General features: G+C 32.4%; 1 protein-coding gene and 1 long non-coding RNA gene across 11 annotated transcripts in view; one reads left to right on the top strand and one right to left on the bottom strand.

The window, feature by feature from the left end:
- The window catches only part of LOC109449577 (uncharacterized), a 490477-nt gene that overhangs the window by 14992 nt on the left and 450120 nt on the right, over positions 1–25365 (bottom strand). For 8 of the 9 annotated variants that reach the window (XR_016019526.1, XR_016019524.1, XR_016019527.1 and 5 more), the window contains one exon: positions 20497–20571. This is a non-coding gene — a long non-coding RNA (uncharacterized LOC109449577). The remainder of the gene's footprint in view (positions 1–20496; positions 20572–25365) is intronic. The other variant, XR_016019525.1, reaches the window with a different exon arrangement.
- BCHE (butyrylcholinesterase) overlaps positions 1–25365 on the top strand; it is a 50795-nt gene that overhangs the window by 5110 nt on the left and 20320 nt on the right. Inside the window, exons 2-3 of one of the 2 annotated variants that reach the window (XR_016019522.1) lie at positions 776–2297; positions 4727–16985. Coding sequence is in view for 1 of the 2 variants with exons in the window: in XM_019735932.3 (XP_019591491.2) it covers positions 784–2297 (1514 nt within the window). In the remaining variant the exon portion in view is untranslated. The remainder of the gene's footprint in view (positions 1–775; positions 2298–4726; positions 16986–25365) is intronic. The other variant, XM_019735932.3, reaches the window with a different exon arrangement.

Genomic DNA, 25365 nt, shown 5'->3' with positions numbered 1-25365 from the left:
TTGTGGGATAAAATGCAACTATTACATGTTTTGTTATTTAATTCGCAATGAATATATTTTCCAAAACCTGTTCTAGCCATAGACTAAGAGTGTATAGAGGAAGAAACCACTAGGCGAAAAGGACCACAAAAGGACCATGGAAACAAAAAAAGACAATAATAGAAATCTAAGGATCCTTAAAGGTTCTTAACCTACTTCACAGTTCCATCAAGAGCCAGCCACCTGTGACTAAAGCTGTATATATTTCAAAGCACACATGATCTTGTATTCCCTCCACTAGCCAATATTAAATTATATCTGCATAAGGAGACTACCACTTATACTACTGATGGTGGATCTATGTATGGTAGAGAAGCATAACTATATCTATATCTATATCTATGTCTATGTCTATCTGTCTATGATCTATCTATCATCTATCTGTCTATCTATCTATCTATCTATCTATCTATCTATCTATCTATCTATCTATCTATCTATGTATGTGTGGGACAAACTTCCTCTTTAAAATACTAAATCTTCCTTACAGAGATTTGATAATGAGTTTTTCCAAAGTGAAATAATTTCTACTTTTCCATTCCACTTATTTATTTTCAAAATTGACACTGCAATATTTCCAACCATTTTTTTAACATAAGCTTTTATAGTGGTAGCAGAATTATTAGTTTTCCTCATTTGTAGGATTAATAAGAACTACTGTATTTTAATTATCATCAATAAAATGCAATGTTAGATGCATGAGGCTGTTAAAACTTCCTCCTTACTTCTCTTTCAGAAACCAATATGGAGAGCAAAGGTACAATCATATGCATCCAATGTCTTTTGAGGTTTCTTTTGCTCTGGGTGCTTATTGGGAAGTCACACACTGAAGAAGACATTGTCATTACAACCAAGAATGGTAAAATCAGAGGGATGAACTTGCCAGTTCTTGGTGGCACAGTAATAGCCTTTCTTGGAATTCCCTATGCACAGCCACCTCTTGGTAGACTTCGTTTCAAAAAACCACAACCCTTGAGCAAGTGGTCTAATATTTGGAATGCCACAAAATATGCAAATTCTTGCTATCAGAACACAGATCAAAGTTTCCCAGGCTTCCTTGGATCAGAGATGTGGAATCCAAATACCGACCTCAGTGAAGACTGTTTATATCTGAATGTGTGGATTCCAGCACCTAAACCAAAAAATGCTACTGTAATGATATGGATCTATGGTGGTGGTTTTCAAACTGGAACAGCATCTTTACATGTTTATGATGGCAAGTTTCTGGCACGAGTTGAAAGAGTTATTGTAGTTTCAATGAACTATAGGGTGGGTGCCCTAGGATTCTTAGCTTTACCAGGAAATCCCGAGGCACCAGGAAACGTGGGCTTATTTGACCAACAGTTGGCACTTCAGTGGGTCCAAAAAAATATAGCAGCCTTTGGTGGAAATCCTAAAAGTGTAACTCTCTTTGGAGAAAGTGCAGGAGCAGTTTCAGTTAGCCTTCATTTACTTTCTCCTCGAAGCCACCCATTGTTTACTAGAGCCATTCTGCAAAGTGGATCTTCTAATGCTCCTTGGGCAGTAACATCTCTTTATGAAGCTAGGAATAGAACATTGACCTTAGCTAAATGTGTTGGTTGCTCTAGAGAAAATGAGATTGAGATTATCAAATGCCTGCAAACTAAAGATCCCCAGGAAATTCTTCTAAATGAAGTAGTTGTTGTCCCTTATGAGACTCTTCTGTCAGTAAACTTTGGTCCAATTGTGGATGGTGATTTTCTCCCTGACACACCGGACACACTACTCCAACTTGGACAATTCAAAAAAACCCAGATCTTGGTGGGTGTTAATAAAGATGAAGGGACAGCCTTTTTAGTATATGGCGCTCCTGGTTTCAGCAAAGATAACAACAGTATCATAACTAGAAAAGAATTTCAGGAAGGTTTAAAAATATTTTTTCCAGGAGTGAGTGACTTTGGAAGGGAATCGATCCTTTTCCATTACATGGACTGGTCCGATGATCAGAGAGCTGAGAATTACCGTGAAGCCTTGGATGATGTTGTCGGGGATTACAATATCATATGCCCTGCCTTGGAGTTCACAAAAAAGTTCTCAGATTTGGGAAATGCCTTTTTCTACTATTTTGAACACCGATCCTCCAAACTTCCTTGGCCAGAATGGATGGGAGTGATGCATGGTTATGAAATTGAATTTGTCTTTGGTTTACCTTTGGAAAGAAGAGTAAATTACACAAAAGCTGAGGAAATTTTGAGTAGGTCCCTAATGAAACGCTGGGCAAATTTTGCAAAATATGGGTAAGTGCCAATTTTTGTAATTGTTCTTGTTTGGTTTTGTTTGTTTTGTTTTGCTTAGCTATGTTTGGTGTCTGGTATAGACTTCGTTAAAGGACAGAAATGTTTTCAATATTTGTTTTCTTTATACTTTACATTGGTTTTGTCTTTTACTACGTAATGAATTTCAATTCTTTGCATCAGAGTCCTTAAAAGAAATTATCAAAGAACTGGTATGAAAAATATTTTCTAATTTTACTTCCAAAATACTGCAAAGCACTTTAGCAATGTTAGACAAAACTGGTGTGGAAAAAAATGTTTACCTTGAGAATTAAAATTACTGTCACCATGTTTTTTAATCTGAATATTTATAATGTTCACAGGCTTAGGAAAGCATAGAAATATATCTTTTCCTCATTATCTTAAGCTGAGGTACAGTAGTACATGATACTTGAAGAAACAATACCTGCTCGTAGAAAGCAAAAGGCAAAATAGTGATGGGTTTGACCCTCAGATTACCAAAAATACAGTGTTTGCCATTTTATCAATTTTTTTCCTTGATAGGATTGTCAGAGCTTTCAGGTAATGCATATTGGACAGGAGCTATTCATGTTTTGCTAAGTTGTTTTCCACTTGGGCTGTCATACGGCTGATATTATATAATTAGAGACTTTATAAAAGAACATATGTTTCCCTCATATGTTATAAATACTGTGATATTATGTCCTGAAGAGTCTGAAGAAAATAGTCTGTTGAAATATATTTTCTAATTTATATATTTTCTAAATATAAAAATGTATTTGTATAGAAAATAAGATTTGTTTATGTGAATAAATTTAAAAAAATAGAAATTTGGGCGTCTGTTTTTAAAAGGAATGCTTGCACAAACTCATAAATTGATGGATGCATTAACCCAGTCTGACATACTCTCTTTTCTAATTGAAAAGACTGTTGATAATTGTATGATTGCTTTCTGGTTTTCCTTTTCATCCTCCATTTGAAATTCATTGTAGTCCATGTTGCTATATGTATTTTTCTATAAAGTACTTGTATGATATAATTCTCAAAATTGTTTGATGCTTACCCACTGTATATAAAGCTAAAATTCTTCCATTTGACATGAAGAGGCTTCTGTAATCTTGCTGTGACATGTACTCCCCAACGACACCTGGCTGCTTGGTGCTTTGGCCAGTTATCTCATGAATGACAAAGATTAGGTAAAGCTTAGCTGTACCTTCGAGCCTTCTTTTTGCTCTGTGCCTGTTTAGGATATCTACCCCTCTCCTTTGTAATGACATAGTCCTGCTATTTTTTAACGTCCTCAGCAACAAGTTTCATCAAGCATATCTTTAATTCCTAGAGTTGTAATTGCTTCAGACTGCCTTGCACTCTCACAGAAGTTATTGACTGTACCTTCCCTGTAAGCTGTCTTCCATTGTATCCTGAGCCTCCTAAACTAGATTAAACGAGTCTCTTGAAAGAGAAACTGTGGCTTTGTTGGATACTCATTAAAGTACTGACTTGGGTATATATAATACTATACAAATATTTAGCTAATGATTTAATGAGAGCAGATCAAGGCTAGTATGAGTAAAAAAAATTTTTATAAGCTACGTGGCCTATTATATTATCTGTAGTTGTGCAATATGCACTATGTTGTGCCTTTCCAACATCAACTTAAATTTCTACTTAAGAAGGAGCATCTTGTTTCTAGAGCTGTAGTAGAACTACTTATATTTCATTCTGTTCTCTCTTTAAAGGATATATCCATATTAAACATTTGAATATGTTTTAATTCTTTCATACAATTCTGGAGATTGTACATATTTTAAGGAGAAATATTTCTTAAAAATATTGATGCCTATAATTTTTAAAGGACTTCATATTTTGCATGTTGAAATAATCAAGGAATTTATATTTTTTTATTTCACAAAGGAGAATTCTGAAAATCAGATGTGGTAAATGTCTTGTTTATGGCACTCAATGACAGAGCAAAGAAGAGAGTCTTTGACACCTAATAGAATAGATTGTTTAACCCTAGTCTACTTCTATGATTAATATATTTTAATGAGAAATAAATGAAGGTTGACATAATTTTAATTATAATGATCAATTCATATAAATGAAATTACAAACCAAAAGATTAAAGTAAACTTTTTAAGTAGTTTAGCCATAAGAAGATGTCATTTTAGTAGGAGAGTTTCTTTAGTCCATATTTTCACAATTGAACAGAGACACATCATATGTCTTGAGATTTGACATGATGGCAAACATAATTTTAATCTCCTGGTATGCATTATGTTTTTTTCAAAGCATACTTAAGAACAAATATAGAAGCTTAGAAAGTTAATTAAATTCCAATAGAAACAAAGTTGGTAAGTGTTAAGTTTGAAATCTAACCACTTCTGTCTGACCACAAACATGATGTTCTAACTCTGTAATTCTTAACCCAGGAAATAATGTCTGAAGATGTTTTTGACTCTCTTGACTGGGAGTGTTGGTGCTGCTAGCAAGATAAAAGCCAGGAAAGCTGCTAAACATCTTATAATGCACAGGACAGCCCCCACAACAAAGAATTATTCATTCCAAATGTCAATAATGCAGAGATTGAGAAACTAAAGGTTTCTACTTCCACATGACCCAAAAATGACATGTTAAGAAAGTAAAAAAGTAGAACTAGCAGTTTTAATTTTCATGCAGGAAAATGAGTTTTCAAGTTCATGGTTCATAAGATGTGTTAATAAATTATTTTCCGTCTTAAATGATAAGTCAAGCATATATTGTATTTTTCATTATGATTAGGTTCAAAATAATTTTGAATTTTTCTTTGTGCTTTTTAAAAAATTTTGTCACTGAGTTGTTTAGTAGTCTGTTATTCAACTTCCAAATATTTGGATAATTTCTAGATATCTTGTTATGGATTTCTAATTTAAGCTGGTTCGAAAAATAGACTATATGCTGTAAGATTTCCACTTTGAGATATATTGGGAATTATTTTATGACTCAGGATATTATGTATATATGGATTATTTTATGTGTTCTTGAAAAGAATTTTGTGTTCTTCAGTTGTTTGGCATGGTGTGTTCCATAAATAACTATTTCATGATTGCTCAATCTTTTAGTATTCTTCCTAAAATTGTTCTCTCACTTGTTTCAAATACTAAAAGAGAGGTATAAACATCTTCAGCTATAGTTGTGGGTTTATTTTTTTCTCCATTTAGATCTGCTAATTTTCTGTTTAGAAATTTATATCCATCCTATTAATTCCATACACATTTAGGACTATGTATTGCTGACTGTTTCATCATTATGAAATATCTCTTTGTCCTGAAATTGGCTTTGTCTAATATTAAGATAGACACATCAAGTTTCCCATGCTTATGTGTACATAATGTGTCATTCCGTCTTTTTATCCAACCCACCTATGTTTTTTAAAAATCTTTTCTTACAGTTGGTGTAATGAATCCATTTAACATTTAATATAATTATCGATATGGTTTTAAGTCAACCATCTTGCTATTTTTTAATTCATCCTTCCTATTGCCCCTTCGCAGCTCTTTTTGCATTAATTGAGAATTTTTTTTATTATTCCACTCTATTTTTATACACATTTTATTTTTCTTTTAATTTTTTTCTATTGGTTGCTTGAAGATTAACAATTGTTTCTTTAGTGTAAAACAGTCTACCTAGAGTTAATATTGAACTGCTTTGCAGTTTGCAACTGACATTTCCCACTTTCTTCACAACTCATGTTTTCCATTTTCTCTTTCACTCTTACTACTTCTCAAACGTAAGAAACCAACAGTATATAGTTTCATGTATTCTTCTTCAGGGTTTTCATGTTGTTGTCATATGTTTAGACAATGTATAATATAAAATCTCTCTGAAATATTGTTTTAAACAACCAGTTGTATTTATATAAATGTATAAATAAAAAGAAAAATAGTTTTTCATATTTAGCCACATATCTGACGTTTCCAATGTTCTTTGTTCTTTCCTGAGGATTCTAGTTTTTATCTGGTATCATTCTCCTTCATGCTAAAGAATATGCTTTAGTCTTTCTCATTTTGTAGATTGGCTAGTTACAAATTCTATCAGCTTTTTTATCTAAAAAAAGCCTTTATTTTACCTCAATTGAAAGATATGTGTTTTTTTTAAGATAGAATTCCTAATTGATCCAGCTTTATTTTCATCAGTCTAAAGATTATCTTCTTGTCTCTTCAGTTCTGAAGTAAAATGGGCCTTTATTCACATGATTTTTCCCCCTGCATACAATTCCTCCCCACCATCACCACCCAGTTGATATCAAAATTTTTTCTCTGTCTTTGATTTTTAGTAGTTTGTCCACGATGTTTCTCAAATTTGATTTCTTCATTTATTTGTTTGTTTGTTTTGGTCTGGAGTTCACCAAAATTCTTCCTGTTTATTTGTAATGTCACGTTTGAGATATTTTGGGTAATTATTTCATCAAATATTATTTCTGCCTCATTCTCATTCTCATCTCCTACGAAAACTCCAATTATACATATACAAGGCTGATTAATATTTTTGCACAGCTCACGAAGGTTCTGTTCTCTTTTTCAGTTTTGCTTCTGTTTTTCAAATTAGATAATATTTGTATTGATTTCTCTGCAAACTCACTGACTCTTCTACCTTTTCCAATTTGTGATTTAACCCATCTGCTGAATTTATTCATGTCACTTATTTTAGTTTTCAGAATTAAAGTTTACTTTATTTTTTTAGTAGTTTCATTTCATTTCTTTGCTAAGTGTTCCTCCCTGTTTCCTATTTAAGAAAATATTTTTCTTTTAGTTCTTGAACATATTTAAAATATCTTTAAGGTTTTGTGTGCTCATCTGATATCTGGTTCAGGGGTTTAGTCTCTAATTTCCTATTTCTTTGCATGCCTAGCAATTTTAAAATTTATGGACAGTATTCTGTGGACGACACGCAGTAGAAAATCTGTATTAGTTTATCCTCCTCTGAAGAATGCATGCTTCCACTCAAAATATGTTTCGTTTTACCAGGCAATTCAATTAAGAGATGTGTATAGAGTTAAATTTGTCTTAAATGTATTATAGTCTTGGTTTATATTTTGTTAGAGTGGATCCATCATATTTTAGGTCCAAGATATTTTACAGACCCTCGAACTTGGCAGAACTTAAACTCAAAAGTCTGTCTTTATTGAGCCTATTGCAAGTACTTTGCTTAAGAGTCTGTTAGGATGTACGTAGACATTGTATTCCTCACTGCTAAGGTATAGCCTTCCACTTAGCTGAAACTGAGTATTAATGAGGTATTGATGAGAAGTGAACAAAGCGTTGTCAATATTATTATAGCTTTTCATTCTCCAACTTGTCATATCTTTTTTCTGATCTGCAGCATCTTCTCTCTGGCCAGCCTCTTGTATTTATATACAACTCTCACCTTGTATTTATATATTTAGCCTATGTCTCAGCCAAAGATCTACAGGGAATTCCTGCAGAGAATTCTAGCCCACCTCTTTTGCCTAGCTCCCTCCTTTCTGGAGTGCTGTCTCACAGATTCTAGTTTCTCTCCTATCCCAGAATTCTTATTTCTGACTCTTAACCTCAGTAGGACTGCTATACTCTGCTTAGGCTCAAGCAGCCTGCATCTTTGACGAGAAAGTATCCTCATGTGAGTAACCACAGTAAACATGGACTCACCTTGAAGTTCTCCTTGTCTACAATATTAGGTTGGTGCAAAAGTAACTGCAGTTTAAAAGGTTAAACATATTAATAATTGAAAAAAACACAATTAGTTTTGCACCAACCTAATATCATGGACTTCTGCTGCCTATTATCCTGTTCCTGAAACTCATTCTCATTGCCTTGTTTTTTTGTTGTTGTCCAATATTACAATTGGTTATGGTGGGAAGGCTAATCCAGTTTCAATCACTCTATCATGGGTGAATATAGAAGCTCAACCTCTTCCCCTATTTCTATGTTAAGAGACTCTAAATCTTTATATTTCTCATTCAGTTACATGAACTTGTTTTTTCAGTAACTTTATAGGATCTTATCACTTCTGAAGATACACAAAAGCCTTTATAATTTGATTTCCTGACAAAAATAAAGAAAGCATTATTCTGTGGTAACACTGAATGGTATTCAAATTTGGTATCTTTAGCAGTGCTTGAGATCCTTCACAAAACAGAAGCCATAATATAATATAGGGTTTGGCTAATTGGAATTACCACCAATATGTACTTTGACTGCTCCTGCCTTACTCTCAATCTCATCTCTGAAAGTGAACTTAAAACATTACTCAAATACCACACAGGTCCATATGTGCATTACCTCCAAAATCCTGTACTAATATATGTTGAAATATCAATACTCTCCATATCTATATCTATAGCTATATCCATATCCATATCCATATCCATATCCATATCCATATCCATATCCATATCCATATCTATATCTATCTGTGTCTATTATTCATCCAAGCAATAACTTGATGGCCAACAAATTAAATTCAGCAGCACTTAATGACATCCTTTCAGCACTATCACAGTGATATAAAAAATTGTTGAAACCAAACTTGATTTATCAGAGAAACCAAAACAGCTAGAGAAGGAAAGTAAGCCAAAATACAATTAATACTATGATTCCAGGACTCCTCCAGTTGTCTCCTACAGCTGCAGAGGATCTATTGTTTACTATAACCTCTCTGGTGCTATATTCATAGCTCCTCTCCTGTACAACTTCAAGGGGTTACCATTCACAGAGAAGTTACACAGTCTTCTCTATTGTATGTGATTTTCCTAATATGTCCAACGTTAATCTTTCAACAGATCCTATGTATATATAACCTTAGGCAAGTTACTTAAAATTCCCTACTATTCATTTTTATCTGTAAAATGGGGATATAAATATACTTCTCTTACTGATATATTGAAATATACCTTACCATTTACAGGACATTGCATTTCCCCTTTCCATTAAAAGATTCAATTTTTCCTCTACCAAGCAAAAACAACTTCAATCTAGTCTTATCTAAGATTAAACTTGGCTTCCACCTAAAAATGTACAATTGTTTAATATCATAGCTTAACATTAATTAATCAATTAAGTTTTCAAACAAATAACGGTAAGCTACAGAATTGAGGCAATTTATGTGCTTCTGTTTTTTTAGTGATAATTCACATATTCGGAGCCCATCTCTAAAACAGTTAATGTTTCCTAAGACGTTTTTGCCAGAAAAAAGTTTTATGACACAAGTCACTTTTATTGTGTCCTATTTTGATATCATGAAAACAAAAAATTACTTAACGAAGTATTTGTGAGTAACTTCATGGCAACATATCTGCTGCTACTCCCATGTATTTTATTTATTTATTATTTATGCCTTTACACTATAAGTAACTTTATCATAAAATGAATAATTTATTAAATGAAAACCAAAATATATTACTAAAATTTCAGTCCCATGGTTCACTTATCTGTAAAAACTAGGTAAGAATAGTTCCTGATTTTTGTACTGGGAAGTAGGTATGATTACGTTAAATGCTAAGCCAAATTTCTTAGTACACAAGATTTTTTGAAATAATTGAGAGAATTTAAAAATAGGCTTCATCTGTGTAGTAAATTGTAATGGTAATCATGAAAAACTACAAATGTGCTAGATTTCTAAAGCAATGAACTTTCTGATTTGATTATTTGGCAGATACATTTCATACACACACACACACACACACACACACACACACAGTAAGGTATGGGTGCTTCATATGCATTGCCATAAATTCATTGTACTACTAGAAATGCACTAAATAATAACATATTTTTGATATTTATAATGTGAAATTGATTTAATAACTATTTAGTGTTTAATGGGTATATGTCTATCTTGTTTACTTCTATATGAAACAAGGACTAAAGTAATTGAAAAACAATATTTCAATTCCACTGATTTTTACAAACGAGTATATTTTCTTTGTATATTCTTTGATTTTTCTCACCTGGAATCATTTTATATTTCCAAAATGTAATAGAAAAACTGAGGAAAAGTCAAATAAACTATAAATAGAGACCCATGCTCCCTAATTATGAATCTCTGTATAGGCTTTTAGCATGTGTCTGTTCTTGTTACATAGCATTTATGAAAATCTTTTCACCAAGAAATTAATTTCCAAATTACACTTGCATTCATTTTTTATTGTTTCTCAGCTTAACAAAATAATATTCTAGGATGTCATTACAACACATTTTTAATAAGAGATATCTTAAATATACCAAAGGGATAGTAGTTAAAGATAGTTTTAACGTGAATGATACCATTATACTGACAAGGTATGAAATGTATGGATTCTATTAGAATAAAAAAATGCTGAAGTGATGACACTATCTGACATTTTTCATGTGAGAAATGTGTGGTCTACAGAAGAAAAGAGAATTGGAGCTAATAAGTGACAGAACAAAGATTAACTATGACTCAAGACTATTAGCTTTCATTTCCTTGTATTATCCATTCGCCAGACTGCCTTCACCACAAATTATTGAAAGGAGTCATTAAATATGTTTAGGAAATGCATTTAGTTGCAAACTTATAATTTTAACATGCTAGCATGCGGATACCTGCCTGGCTAATGTTACAGAGGTAGGACAGAGAACAGACTAAAATTAGACATCATGACATATAAAGACAAGTTTAAGTTTGTGAAAGACTGTCATCTGACCATCTAGTCCAATTATTGTCAGGCTTATAATTAAGTTTCCTGACAGATAATAGTTCATGTGGTTTCCAGAATAAAACAAAAAAATCTTTACCCTCTGATTCTATAATTATTTGTGGTACATTATCATAATTAACCTAACTGGAACATTTTGATGACTTTGCAAAAGGGCCAGGGATCAAATCCCCTTGGATTTATTTTATTGCTATCATGACAGCATTAATATTTTATTACTTCAAGTCCTTTATTCCCCCTTAGGAATTATGTGAGGAATTATTCAGCAAGGAATAAAACAATAAATGTAAGCTGCAGTATTCCTGTTAAAGTACTTTAAGTTTACCAGATAGTATATAGATGTAGCTAAACATATAGGTAGATAGATAGATAGATAGATAGATAGATAGATAGATAGATAGATAGATAGATAGAGATAAATAGATAGATAGATGCATTAGTGTAATTTATTTGAAAAGGAAGAATTACAATGTGTTATGGGACAATTTAAAACGTACATAAGGTCACTTGCAAAACTATTTCAGAGTGCAGCAATATTTTACCATCAGTGACAGTGGAATAAGAAGGAGAAACCAGATACCTAAAGGGCTACATCCACAAAGATAGCTATAAAACTAAAATATGTTTGACTAAGTATTTCAAAATATTCTATCATAATGAAGAAGGGGAAACTAATGCTTGTGTAATATAAGTGGGTCATTAAAACATGGAAAATCATATTTATGGGATTCAATACTTGGAAATAACTTAATGTGATTTGTTCTCTATGGTTTTCCAAGTGTTCTGTACTTTGAGAAAAAACCATTACATTTGTAAATCTTAATTTCAGTCTGAAATTAGAATTAATCAATTACTTTTTTATAATATCAAAGTCATAATTTCAGGAATATACACATAAATGTAATACTTTAAAAGACTTGTCAGATACAAAATAATAACTTCAAATTTCACAAAGAACAAAATGCAATGACTTTAAATATTTTACTGTATATAGTGCTCTGTGTCTTTGACTGTTCCATAATAAAATATAACTAAACTGTGTATGGTCAGATTGATGGGTTCCAATAAATTATTCTTGCTCCAATTTGCCTTCTCAGTCAATAACATTCAAGATCAGAGTGCTAAAAATCATAACTGAAGAGGCTCCAAGATGGCAGATTAGGTAAACAGTTTGCCTACTACATCCCAGGATCACACCAAAATTGCAAGTAAATTATAGAACAATCAACTTCAAGAATCACATGAAAACTAGCTGAACAGAACCACTATAACTAAGATAAAAAGAAGAAGCCACATTGAGACTGGTAGGAGGTGCAGAGATGCTAAAAATGAGCTGACCCCAAACCCACAGATAGTGGTTTAACCCAGGGAGATACACCTTGGTGGGGGAGGTCCCCCTGGAAGAGGAAAGGGTCCCAGTCCCACACTGGGCTCCCCAGCCCAGGGTTCCTATACCAGGAAGATAAGATCCCCCAACATCCGGCAGTAAAAATCAGCAAGAACTCTGTCTGCCCATCCTGGTGAGATGCAAGGTTGCTGGAAACCCAGACACCCTTTGAAAGGACTCACACAAACTCATTTGCTTGTGAACTCTCATGTGGTCTCCAGTGGAGGGGCAGCAACTCGAGAGGTGCCAGAGACATATGGAGAAAGACTGAGTTGTGTGGCTTCTGAGCGAGGGCTGGAGGAATAGAAATCAATATCTTTGTGTGGAGCCTGCCTCCCATGTAGCCTACAGGAGGGTGTCATCTTTTCTATGTTGAACCTTCCCCAAAGGGCAAAATCTGAGACTACATTGGCCTGGTAAAATCCATACATGCACACCACCTTGGGACACCCTAAGTCCTTCCCTGCACAGCTAGTACTGCATTGTCAAAGGCACTGTTGACTACTGAGTGGCCAGCCCCATCCTACAAGCTGCGGAATCCTTTTACAGCAGTGGAGTCCTGCAGTAGCCTGGGGAACTTTTGGTGGTGGGCAGTAAGTGGAATCACAATCTGCACTGCAGCTTCTCTTGGGCAGTTCTCAGAAACCTGCATGCTTAAGAAGAGCAGGGGCTGACTGCAGTGTTCTCAGGACATTATTGTGAAATGGTCACAGGCCCCACACCATTGCAAGAAACGAAACTGCATTAATTTAGTAAAAATCCACACCCTGGAACCCCACCCCACCCACCTAGAGCTGCACTGCCCGGGGCACTCTCAACACTGGGTCAGCCACACCCAATAATAAATTAAAAATCAATCTTAAAAAATAAATAAATAAAATAACTGCACCCTCTATTATATTCTATATGTTAATATTTTATGGAATGGATTCCTTCATATTACCATGATAGGTACTATTAACTTGTTGAGGTAATTTTCAGATTTATTATAAATAAAATGTTAATATTAACTTGTCCCCAGGTCTCTGTTGTGTAAAAGCAAGTAAGTCTTTATCTCATACAAATGACATTGAATTATTTTTGGTTTATCAATCTGTAAGGATTGATATAAAAATAATATTTGTTTTATGATTAGAGTCAAAATATTAATTGAACATATTTTTATTTGATAAAACATTGCAAATCAAAATAATAACTCAATGTTGTCTCATGTGTTAGATTTCACCTTTTGCTTAAAATCCATAATGCCAACCATACTTGTTTGATAACGTTTCTGGAAGTATGAAAAATTACACATTTCATCAAACTCCTAAAAATAAAAATATCTACATTTTTGTAGAGCACTTGCTAATCACAATTTAATTTTTTTATGTGGATAAATCATATATTATGATGATTTGTTTATTTATTTTTCCATTTAGGTCATTCAACAAATATATTTGAAAACCTATAAGTACCAAGCATCATGTAGCAGATGTAGCAGTAATGAAAATTTGTGCAGGGGAAAAATAGAACAAAAAAAGAAAAAAAAAGGGAGAATACTGAGGGGAAAAACAAACACAGAAACAATCTCTACTTTTAGAGGTCATATAACCTAACAGAAGGAAAAAGACAATAAACAACTAATTATATGTCTTATAGTGATCAGTGCTCTGAAAAAATATTAAGCATAGTCAGGGACATAGAGCATGACCTGAATGGATTGTGATACCATTTCTGGGTGGTCATATATCAGAGCAAAGTGACAGATTTAATCAAGTGGATATCTGAGAGAAAATTACTATGTGTATATTTTGGGGAAGTTTCCTCAGAAGAGAAAGCAGCAAGGATGTGCCCTAAGACTAAAAATATATTTAACATGTTGCAGGAACAACAAGAAAGCTAGTATGTGTGAGTGCTGGGTGGTAGAAAGTAAAGTCAGAGAAGTATAGAGGGCCAAGTTCTACAGGATTTGAAACTTAGATCAGTCCTTGGAATCCATTCTGAGTGAATTTGTAAGCCATGAAAGATTTGGGGCAGTTGAGTGACAGTTGAGATGCTCAAAACTTTATAAGCATCTCTCTGATCAGTAGGTAAATAAAGATGAAACACAAAGAGCTAGGAGGCCATTACAGCAATCCCGGTGAGAAATGAAGGTGTCTTGGATTTGGTTTAAATGGAAAGAAATGGTCAGATTCAGGATAGACTCTTAAAAAAGATCTGACAGAGTTTGCTGATAATTTGGATGTGGGATATGAGAGAATAAATTGAGACAAGGATGCTCTAAGGTTTTTGACCTCAGCTACCAGAACAATAGAGGTATCATTTTCTGAGATAGGGGTAACTATGGGAGAATACGGTTGGGATTGTGTAATTAAAAGTGCTATTTTAAATATTTTAAGTTTAGGTGCCTATTTTGCAGACACTTGGATCAATAAAACAGCTATTCTGATACTCAAGTCTAGAATTAGAGAGAGAGGTATGGGCTAAAGGTATAAATTTGGTATCTAACAGTATGTCAATGGTATATAAAGCCATGAGACAGGATGGTATTTCTTGTGGAGGTTGTAGACAGAGCAGATGTCTGAGAATTCCAAAGTTAAAGGTCAGGACAAAGAAGAGCAACCACCAGACAGAATGAGTAGCCAATGAGTTGGCAGGGCAACTAAGAGAACAAAGTATCTCCCCAAGACCAAATGAATAAAACATTTTAAGGAGAGAGTGACTCTCTGTATCAAATTTAGAATGAGTATAGTGAACACTACATGAAACCGTGTATGTATATAAAGGTATGTGGGTATAGAAATGTGGAAGTTATTGATGGCAAAGACATGTGATGTTTTGAAGGAACAGTGGGAAGTAACACCATAATGGAGATTCCTAAAAGAGTGGGAGGAGAGGAATTAGAAATAGTAATTTGAATCAACATTTTCAAAGAGCTTTAATCTGACATGGAGCAGGGCAATTAAATCAAGAGATGTGAGGACAAGACAATGCAGGAGGTTTTTTGATTGTTTTTTTTTTTTCTTTTATATAGGAAATATTGCAACATGTTTGTATGTTGACAGGAATTGGACAGTAATAAATGTGACTAATTTGTTTTGTGTCAGCATTGACGCCTGGGAGAAAAATCCCCTAGAGGAGTGGGGACTCAAGCCCTGGGCCAAGAAGGTACTTTGGTTCACATAGGAAAGAATTCAAATATGAGCCAATATAGAGTTTAAACTGAAAGTTCATTTAGTAGAGAGTAAGAGAGAAAAGAAAGGAAAGGACACCCACAGACAGAGTGGTGTCTCTAATTGCTAGTGGAAGAGAGCCCTACCTCACCCCACTGGATAAGGTATGTATGTTTTCTTGCTTCCATGGAAAATGTCTTGGTATAGAGTAAAGGAGGGAACAAAAACAACGTAAGTTTATCTTTAACTTCTGTAAGATGCAAGAATAGGGGCAGGTTTATCTTTAATTTGTAAGGCACAACTTGTGGCTTGTTTGTGGTAGGCTTAACTACAGGAACGGCCATAATGGAATCTCTTTGCTTAATAGCCTTTGGTTTGTTCTGTGTGATTAATGTCTGCCTGAGTTCTGTGTTTTGAAGCAGGTAGACAGCAGGCTTGGACTCCAACCTCCTAGTTCCTTCTTTTGTTTGGGGGGAAAAAAAAAAGTACTGATGCCCCTTTTCTATATTAGCATCATAATCATCTAATTTTTAAAAATTTATTATTTATTTTTTAAATTTTTTTAAAGAAAACAATGCATCTAAATACAATGCAAGCCACTTAGAAGTCAGACTTAGTAACTTGGATTTTGCAGAGCAAAAAGTAAGGGGATCAAGAAATGAGAAACAAAGGGAAAATAAAACTACCATCTAAATATTTTGAACATAAAAAAAGAAAAAGCTATCATGAGATATTTCTTTGATATTTATTCCACAGAAGGGTTTTATTTCATCATTTGGAACTTACTGACTTGTAATATGTCTAAATTCTAAAGTATTTTTCCTTTATTTTTAAGATGAGAGACAAATCAGAAGCAACAGGTTTCTGAGAGCTAAGGCAGGAAGCAAACAACTTCACAAGACTGAGAAGTCAGACAGCAAGACAAGCAGCTGGGGGAATAACCTCTGACATGTAAACTAGTAAAAGTAGTGACAAAATATTGACTCTGGGACCACATACCATGCTATGTAGTATCTTCTATATGTCCATTAGCATGCAGAGAAATATGCAATGTCTCTTAGAAAAATTAATGTGTTAAAAAAATGAATATGTTTTAATACAAATACCAGCCCTTGAGGAATACTATTTTCAAATAATAATAGTATTAGCCTTGTGTGGTCAGAATATTCTTAAGAAAATACTGACCAAGTAGCCTTTGGGTTAATCATTTTAAGTCTATTGTGCTGTTCGTTTTAATAACAACATTAATTAAAATTTATTAACTGCTAACATGTGCTAGTTCTGTGCTCAAGACTTCACTTTCATTATGACAGCTCCCTAGGAAGTGTGGTCATCATCAACAGGTCATGATGATAAGGATACCGAGGATTAAAGACCTTAAGCTTCTGAAAATTCCACAGGTATTAGTAAAAACCAGAGCTCCAACTTGAACCATGTGGTCTGATGAAAACCAGGTACATCTTCCCTATGCTTTGCTCCTTCTCTGTTAGAATTTTTGTGTGCCACTGGGAAAGGAAAAGAACAAATAATTGAAACTCTTTTGCCCTTACTTTCCTTATCTTTAATGTTGGAGTGCTTATACCTGTCTCCTTGGTTGTCAAATTTGAGAAACTATATGTAAAATACCTGACATTTTTCAAGACACGTACTAAAGAAGGGTTGCCAGATAAAGTACAGAACACCCAGTTGTTAGATTAGCTAAACAACATTTGTGTGCGTGTGTGTATATGTCTCACTAATCTGCATTGATCATATTTATACTAAAAGAAATTTACTTGTTTAGCTGAAATTCACATTCAACTGGATGTTCTGTTTTGTTTTTGCTAACTCAGTTAACTTTAACTGCAAGTCAGATGGCCTACACAATACTGGAAGGAGAAGGGTTTGGCAAAAACTGAGAAAGGGATCAGAGGACAGTTTCGTGAAGGGCCCACAAATTGCTAGGAAAAACAGAAGGGAAAAAAAAACAAAAACAAAAACAAGTGAGAATTTGCTTTCACCACTGGATCAGGACAGCAGGGATTGGATAATGGGGCTTTGAAGGGACAACCTGCATTTCTAATTTCCTGGTACATTTCTCAAGATTGGCTTGGGGCTCAGCTTGAATGTTTAGGGTTTCCATTAAGTGTTAAGTGAGCTGAGGAAAGTAAAGATTAACATCATAAGGGCAAAAGCTGGTCTAAATATTAACATTATAATAGAAATAAGGTTTCCTTTGTTAGCCTGAATCTCTAAAGCTCTGAATATGCATTTGAGTTTATTTTATTATTTTTGATATATGTTTTTAAATGTTCTGCTTAAGAAAAGATAGTCTCTGGGAAACGAGTGTTTCATAAAATATATTCATAAAGACTTTTGAATCATATTGATGAACCCTGAAATAAAGAATGAGTGGAAAATAACATAAACCAGAAAACATGTTATCTGTAGGATCTTCAAACTAATTCTATTTATAACACTAGAATTTGTATTCTCAGATTTCAATTTCAATTATAAAAATAACAATTTCCAATGTTCTACCTACTTTTCACTTTGAGTTATAGGAAAATAAATTATCCACACCTTGTAATATAAGGACGTTTATTACAAAGTGACCATTGTGGAAGTTACAGAAATCTAAAAATTATTAAAAATGATCACAATTCAAACATACACAAGTTCTGATTTTGACTTCTCCATCAAAGTTGGGTTCAGATATTCTGTTAGTTATTCAGGCTTATAATAGACTATGTGTAAATCAAGATAGGTTTTTTTATCTCTACCTAAATTATTGTGTAGAGCCACCTTGGTGGTTTATATTTTGTTAATTTAAGTACATTCTCTTTCTACCATTAATGGAGATCACTTATATGTAATGAATAAGTAATATTAAAGTGAGAAAAATTATTAACTTCTAAATATGAAATTGAAGTTTATCTTTACAATTGCCCTCTGTTATGTTGAAACTTTTACAGAAAATTTGTTTAAAACTTATAAATCTACATTTATTATCGTCAAATGACAAAAACAAAACAATTTAGTAATGAGTTTCAAATTCTTTATTTAAAGGGGAAAAAAATCTATGGATTGGGTGAGTACTGTGCCTCATAAGCAGTGAGAGATGTCTGAGCAAGACCCAGTTTTATAAAGCGTTAGAAGCAACATAACAGCAACAGAACATGACTGGTTGGGGTTGCCTATCTGATCTTATATAGCGAGATCAAGGAACAAGGAAAATAAGTATGGAGCCTGAAGTTGGTTTGATACTTGGTGATTGGCTGAATGGATAGACTGTGCTTCTGGTCAAGTCGAGCATTTACAGAAATAAAAAAATTATCTGTTTCAGTTTCTGACATAGCACCTGCTGACAAGAGCGGCTCCATCTTGGGCCTAGAAATTTATTTAAACATTATGCTTTAACTTTTTTCCTTCATTTTGGGACTAGGGAAAGATTTTGGTATGAATAAGTGAATCTAATTTGTGATCAATTATGGTTTAAACAGAATATTCTATGCTCTCAACCAACTCTTTATGGTTAGGGTTAATAACCTTTATTTTATAAAGTAATACTTTATAAAAGACTTTACAAAAGTTGGTGTACCATAACTAAATTTTCCCATTGTGAATCTGCTCTAGATATAAACATAATCAGGTATCTACAAATGGAAGATAATGAGGTGACGAAAAATCGAAATTGATCTTCAGTCTTTAGTGATTGAATAAAAAATATTCACTTAATAAGGAAAGAAACAGAAAAGAGAATAAAAGATGATTATAGTGAAATTATCAGCAAAAATATTTGCTAATTTAATACCTAAAAGAATAATATAAAAATTAATTGACCTCAAAAAGATTTCACTTACATATTAAAGTTTCTTTTAAATTGTATTGGTAAGTAGTCAAAATGAACTTTGAAATAATCAATGTGAAGTTTCAAACCATAATCCTGCCCCCCCCAAAAAAAAAAATGTATGCAGAGGACCCTCCTGGAATGGTTGAAAATGAAAGTAAAGGTAATTGAGCAAGTACAGAATTGTGGAAATCCTATGACATTATGAAAGGCATCCTGAATATTTTTAGTAGCTTGAAATGAGAAATAACAGAGAAAAGGGTCTAGAAGAAACCTGGAAGAACTAATGCCAATATACAATGCTTTGAAGCATAGTCCCTTAATGTCTAGAATACACATCCATATTTAAGAAGGAATCCTCTCCCAGATCCACACACTATTAAGGTATATGCCTATTCACAGCATTATGTTTATAGAATATTGGTTAAACATTTTTCATCATGGGAAAATACCACATTAAAGACAATCCAAATAAATATCAACTATACTACTGGTAACAAGCAAAAAACTATGGAAACATTTATGTAAAATATTTATATTTATTTCTGTGCTGCTCCAGAACAACTGAGTTATAAATAAAATGCAAGAAATGACTTTAAAAAGAAATAAAGATATTGTAGTTTACAAAATTAGAAATGCCAGTGTAAACAGTTGAAAAATCAACCATGCCATTTATTTGAAACAATGATAGTTTTATAATGTCTAGAATGTAAAATATATTAGATTATTGTGCCTTCAAGAGCAAATTAATGCCTTAAACTTAAACATAGAGTATAAATGACGAAAAACACTTTTGTCTTTTAACTCTTGTAGTAGAACCACAAAAGATTAAAAGACTTAAAAGATCTAATTTTTATCCAGTTATAAATTCATTCCTATGAAATCTTTCGATGAAGTTATTATAGTATTATATAATATATTGACATATATATATATATATATATATATATATATATATATATATATATTTGTCAACATATTTGTCAATATATTTATATATATATTTGTCAAACTGGTTATTGATAAAATTGTATATCTCAGATGTGGTACCAAAATGTTGAGAATGGACAAAGAGCAAATATATATATTTATGTAAATTTCTGTTTGTTTCTGATAGAAATGAGGCAGCTTCTTACCTGTGCATGAAAGCCAATATTTGCAGTCTTTAGGCTCCAGACTGTAGATATTCTGAACTGTTGAATCAATCTACACTAAAAATGAAAGATGAGAATGGGGAAAAGAAAAGAAAGGAAGGGAAAAAAGGGAAACGTTAATTTAGTAAGTTTCTAACTCTGGACTACGTGCTTCCACGTATATGAACCCACTTAATTTTCGTAACAAACTTGCTAAGCAGTTATTACTTCTACTAGTTAAATAAAGAAGTAGGGTGAGTTAAATTGGGCAAGTCAAATGTCTACACATGATATGAAATGGGCCATGACCCAAGTTGTTCTGACACCAAAGACCGTTTCTTTCTGTTAGATCTCCTAGCCAACTTGTCACTCTAGATTTTAGTATTTTTTTCAAATCTCCACTATGTTTAGTACTTATACATAATTCTGTGTTTAGGAAGATAAAACAGTGGTTATCCATATGCCCTATCAACTTGCTGAGGAAATAAGTATAAATTACCAGATTAAACTGTTTTATTTCAGATTTACAAATTAAAAATTTAAGGCTGAAAACAGAAATCTAAAACTTTAATGTTTGAAGAACAAATTAAATTGACTTATTTTGTCAGTCACAGTTTGTGCTTTTGGTAGATGCAGAGAATTCAGTTATTTCGGGAATATTTCCATTGTTTGTTCATGCCAGACCTCTTTCATATTTAAAAGTATTTTATTATTTTCCTATTTATTCCACAATCATGCATTCTCCACACACACTTGCACACCTCTCAGGCATATTTGCACACAGGTGGGCATCTGTTCATGAATATTTGGGTAAGTATGTCTTTACTTTTATTTCAGACTGGTGTCTTTTGGAAATATATGGAAATTTAATTAGAAGAAGAATCAGACCTCAGCCTGCATGTGCAGAATCATTTCTAATTTCACTTCTTCAGTGGGGATTTAACTGCCTATTAAATGAAGAGATCTAAATCTCTCAACTTAAGATTCATTTGCACTTTGAGTCTTCCACTTTTGAGTAAAATTGTTTCATTCCTTGGGTTTTATACTCTATTAATTAAAATGTAACATTGCTACTGTTTCAGTGGCTGATTTAAAAAAGTAAAGATCTATTGCATCTATTTTAGTTATCGATTATGTACTGCAGCGGCTTTATTATCATTGCTGTGAAACAAATTTCAGTCAATTTATAACAAGTAAAATGTAAAAAAAAAAAAAAAAAAAAAAGGATACTTCATCACCAACTGCATATGTTCATGTATTAACCTTGAGTCAAATATTTCTCTTCCAGAAGTTTTCCCTAAGTTTTTTATCTTCTGATCTTTTCATAGTTTGTCATATAGGCTAAAAGCACCACACCAGTTCTTTACTTACTGGTATACTACAGAACAAAAACATTTTTAAGAGAAAAAAGGAACAACAGCTTGCCTCAAAAGCTGCTAAGGAAACCAATTTCTAACACTTTACTCTCAATTTCAAATGGAAGAACTTGATTCTCCAGATGACTGCTAAAGCAGAGCTGATGACACAATGCATCCTTACTCCCAGTGGTAATTTGACTAGTGGTGTTTGTTCCAATATCACAGCCTATCCTCAAGTGGAATGCTGGCAACAACGCACTCAATGACAAAATGAGAACAAACAACATAAAGTGATAAAGCTATGCAAAGTGTGCAGTGAGTCCCTTACAATATAACATTAGCACACAAATGAAGGAAGTACATGTACTGGGAATGTACACTTTTCTAGAATACGATATATTTATGTCAAGAAGTTTTGATTTAGTAGTAACAATATAAAAAAGTTTCATAACATCTTGTCTATGAATTCAAATCTGCTGCTAGAAAATCATAACTTGAGCAGGAAAAAATATTATACATAACTCACATTGAGTATAACTATAGATAATAAAAATAATTCTTATTGTCAGATATCTATTTCTAAAATCCAATAAGCAAGAATACAGTCTACCTGAAACTTACTATTTTTGTCTTCAAAATAAACCTCAACTTCTGTAATTGGTGTGAAAATAGAGAATGTATTTAAATCATTTAATACAATGTCTGTCGTGTAGCAAGCATGATTAATGGTAATTTTAATGATGTTACTAGTAATCATATATAATAAAACCAAAATCTTAAGAATGTTTAAAACTCTAAAGACCTGTATAAAATACCAGATATAGTGGTACTCTCCATTATGATAATAAAATAGTACTCGTCCTGATAACACGTTTTGTTTTGTTTTTTGCTAAATTTTGTTCTATTATTTTATTTTATTTTTTAAAATTTATTGGGGTGACAATTGTTAGTAAAATTACATAGATTTCAGGTGTACAATTCTGTATTACATCATCTATAAATCCCATTGTGTGTTCACCACCAAGAGTCAATTCTCCTTCCATCACCATATATTTGATCCCCCTTACCCTCATCTTCCATCCACGTTTTTTTTTTTAAAGATTGACAGTTAAGGAAATTTAACTAAGGGCCATGCTCTACTAGACATGCTTAGTCAACTTTTAGTATTGTAAATTTAATCATAAAAACTATGCCACTTATCTTGAAGAACTTGTGTACAGCATCATATTATATACTTTACCTTGGAAGGTGCAGTGATATGAAAGTATGCTACTCTTGGATTGTAAAAAATGCACTTAATATGGGTTAGATAGTTAAAGAGGAATATACCTAACAAACAGTTGCCTTATGTACCACTGGTAAACTTATGCTAAATATAAGCAATGGATCTAAATAGTTATGCATGTGACATTATATAGATACATAATGGGAAGAGACATTTTAAAGCATCTTGAATGTCAAAAAAAAGTCTTTAAAATCTACTTATTCATGCTAAATTCTTATCTTATAACAATTAAAAATAAAGTGTTCTTTATGTATTTAAGTTGTATTTAGTACCATGTTTCCCAAAAAATGAGACCTAGCCGGACAATCAGCTCTAATGCGTCTTTTGGAGCAAAAATTAATATAAGACCTGGTTTTATTTTACTATAATATAAGACCTTGTCTTTAGTATAATTATAATATAATATAATGTAATGTAATGTAATATCATATAATATAATTATAATACCGAGTCATATTAATTTTTGCTCCAAAAGACACATTAGAGCTGATTGTCTGGCTAGGTCTTATTTTCAGGGAAACAGTATGTTATGCAAGAGATCCATGAACATTCAAATTTGGCAGTAATGTGGTCTTAACATAAAAGTTGAAAATTTCATACACTTTTTAATTGAAACTACGTGAAAATTGAGTTTAGCTATTTTTTTGTACCGGGACTTCAATATTTTCACCGATATTGGCTAAATATTACCCATGCATCCCCCATTCCCCAATAGACAACATAAAATAAAGGTGAAACATTTTTACAATATGGGAAAATGAAAGTTTATAACAGTTTTGTCTTCCACAAACTAAATATGAAATAACATTATGAACACTTATTTATCATAGAAGGAAAAAAAATCATAATAAACTTGAGAAACACATATAGATTGTTTACATTTTAAACATGCAAGGTAAAAATAGTCTGTGACTTTCTTAGTATTAAAACTTAATAATACATAAAGTCAAAAGGAGTAAATAACTAAGTATAACGCCGATGACAGTTTTTTTTTTTTTCATTTTCCTACATTTCATTTTCTTAACTTACCCAAAGATAAGGTTATATTCAGCCTTTTTCTGTAGTGTATGCCACAGTTTTATATACACGAATGACATTTTAGAAGTATATCCATAGCTGTCCAAATGCTGTTCAAAATTGTCCTTCTTATGTTGTAGCAAATAAAAAGTAATCACAATATAGTCGTAGCCTCTAAAATTAAATATTTTTATGAGGTTTATAAAAGAAGACCAAATTAATATTTAAATAAAATAGAAAATACTTCTTACAGATAATTTTATCACAGTGAATTATATGGCCTTTTTTTAAATGAAAGATCACTGCAGTTTTACAAATTAAATATACCAAAAGTTACTAAAAGGAACGTGCAAATATTATACTGTTTCCTTTAATGTCTGTAACTGGTATACAAAGATTTGGTTATGTACCTGACAAGTCCAAAAAAATTCCTTGAAATCTATTTTTCATCAGTGTATATGAATTCATAAGCAGCCATTGATATATCTATTACTCCTTTCTCAATAGCTGGTGTCAGAATACTTAACATTATTTAAAATAGGCAAGACTATACCAAGTAGTCAGATTTTCTTGATGAAATTTAACTCAACAAAATTTAACCATAGAAATTTCACTGTGAGCAAAATACTTTTAATTTAAAAATTCTAATAAAATTTCTTCATTTTGATCTCAATCATTTTTAGATGAATATCTCAGTGTACTGTGCCATGATAATTGTTTTTTAAACAACAACTGTAAATTTTTTAACTATATTAAATATTATTGTGTTTCAGATAGGAAGAATTTCAACTATATTTCTTAAGTAAACTTACTGGACAAATAAACTTCTATAAACTAATACTTTAAATATAGCCTTTATCATGAGAGGTTGCAACAACAACAACAACAACAAAAAGAATATTGTATGATTTCAGAAAGTTAAACAAATATTGTAATTCAAGTATAATTTACCTCAATTTGAAGAGCTCTTAACCTGAACTTATAAAAATATATCAGACGCTGGAAAATTTAATAAATTAAAGTGAGAAACCTAATGAAACTTTTTGTTGTTCTGTAATATTTATCTCAAAAAATAAGAAAGAAATAAAAATTATGTACTATTTGAGTTTCCATCTCCATTTCACCAACCAAAGGAAGAAAATATCATGACTTATTAAGGAAATGTGATAGATCATTGTTGTTTTAAAGTGAAGGTTTGATAATATGTATTTA

Source organism: Rhinolophus sinicus, chromosome 17 (genome assembly GCF_057876585.1).
Source record: "Rhinolophus sinicus isolate RSI-liver-muscle chromosome 17, RSI-T2T, whole genome shotgun sequence".
NCBI lineage: Eukaryota > Metazoa > Chordata > Mammalia > Chiroptera > Rhinolophidae > Rhinolophus > Rhinolophus sinicus.
This window is presented reverse-complemented; position numbering and strand designations above follow the sequence as displayed.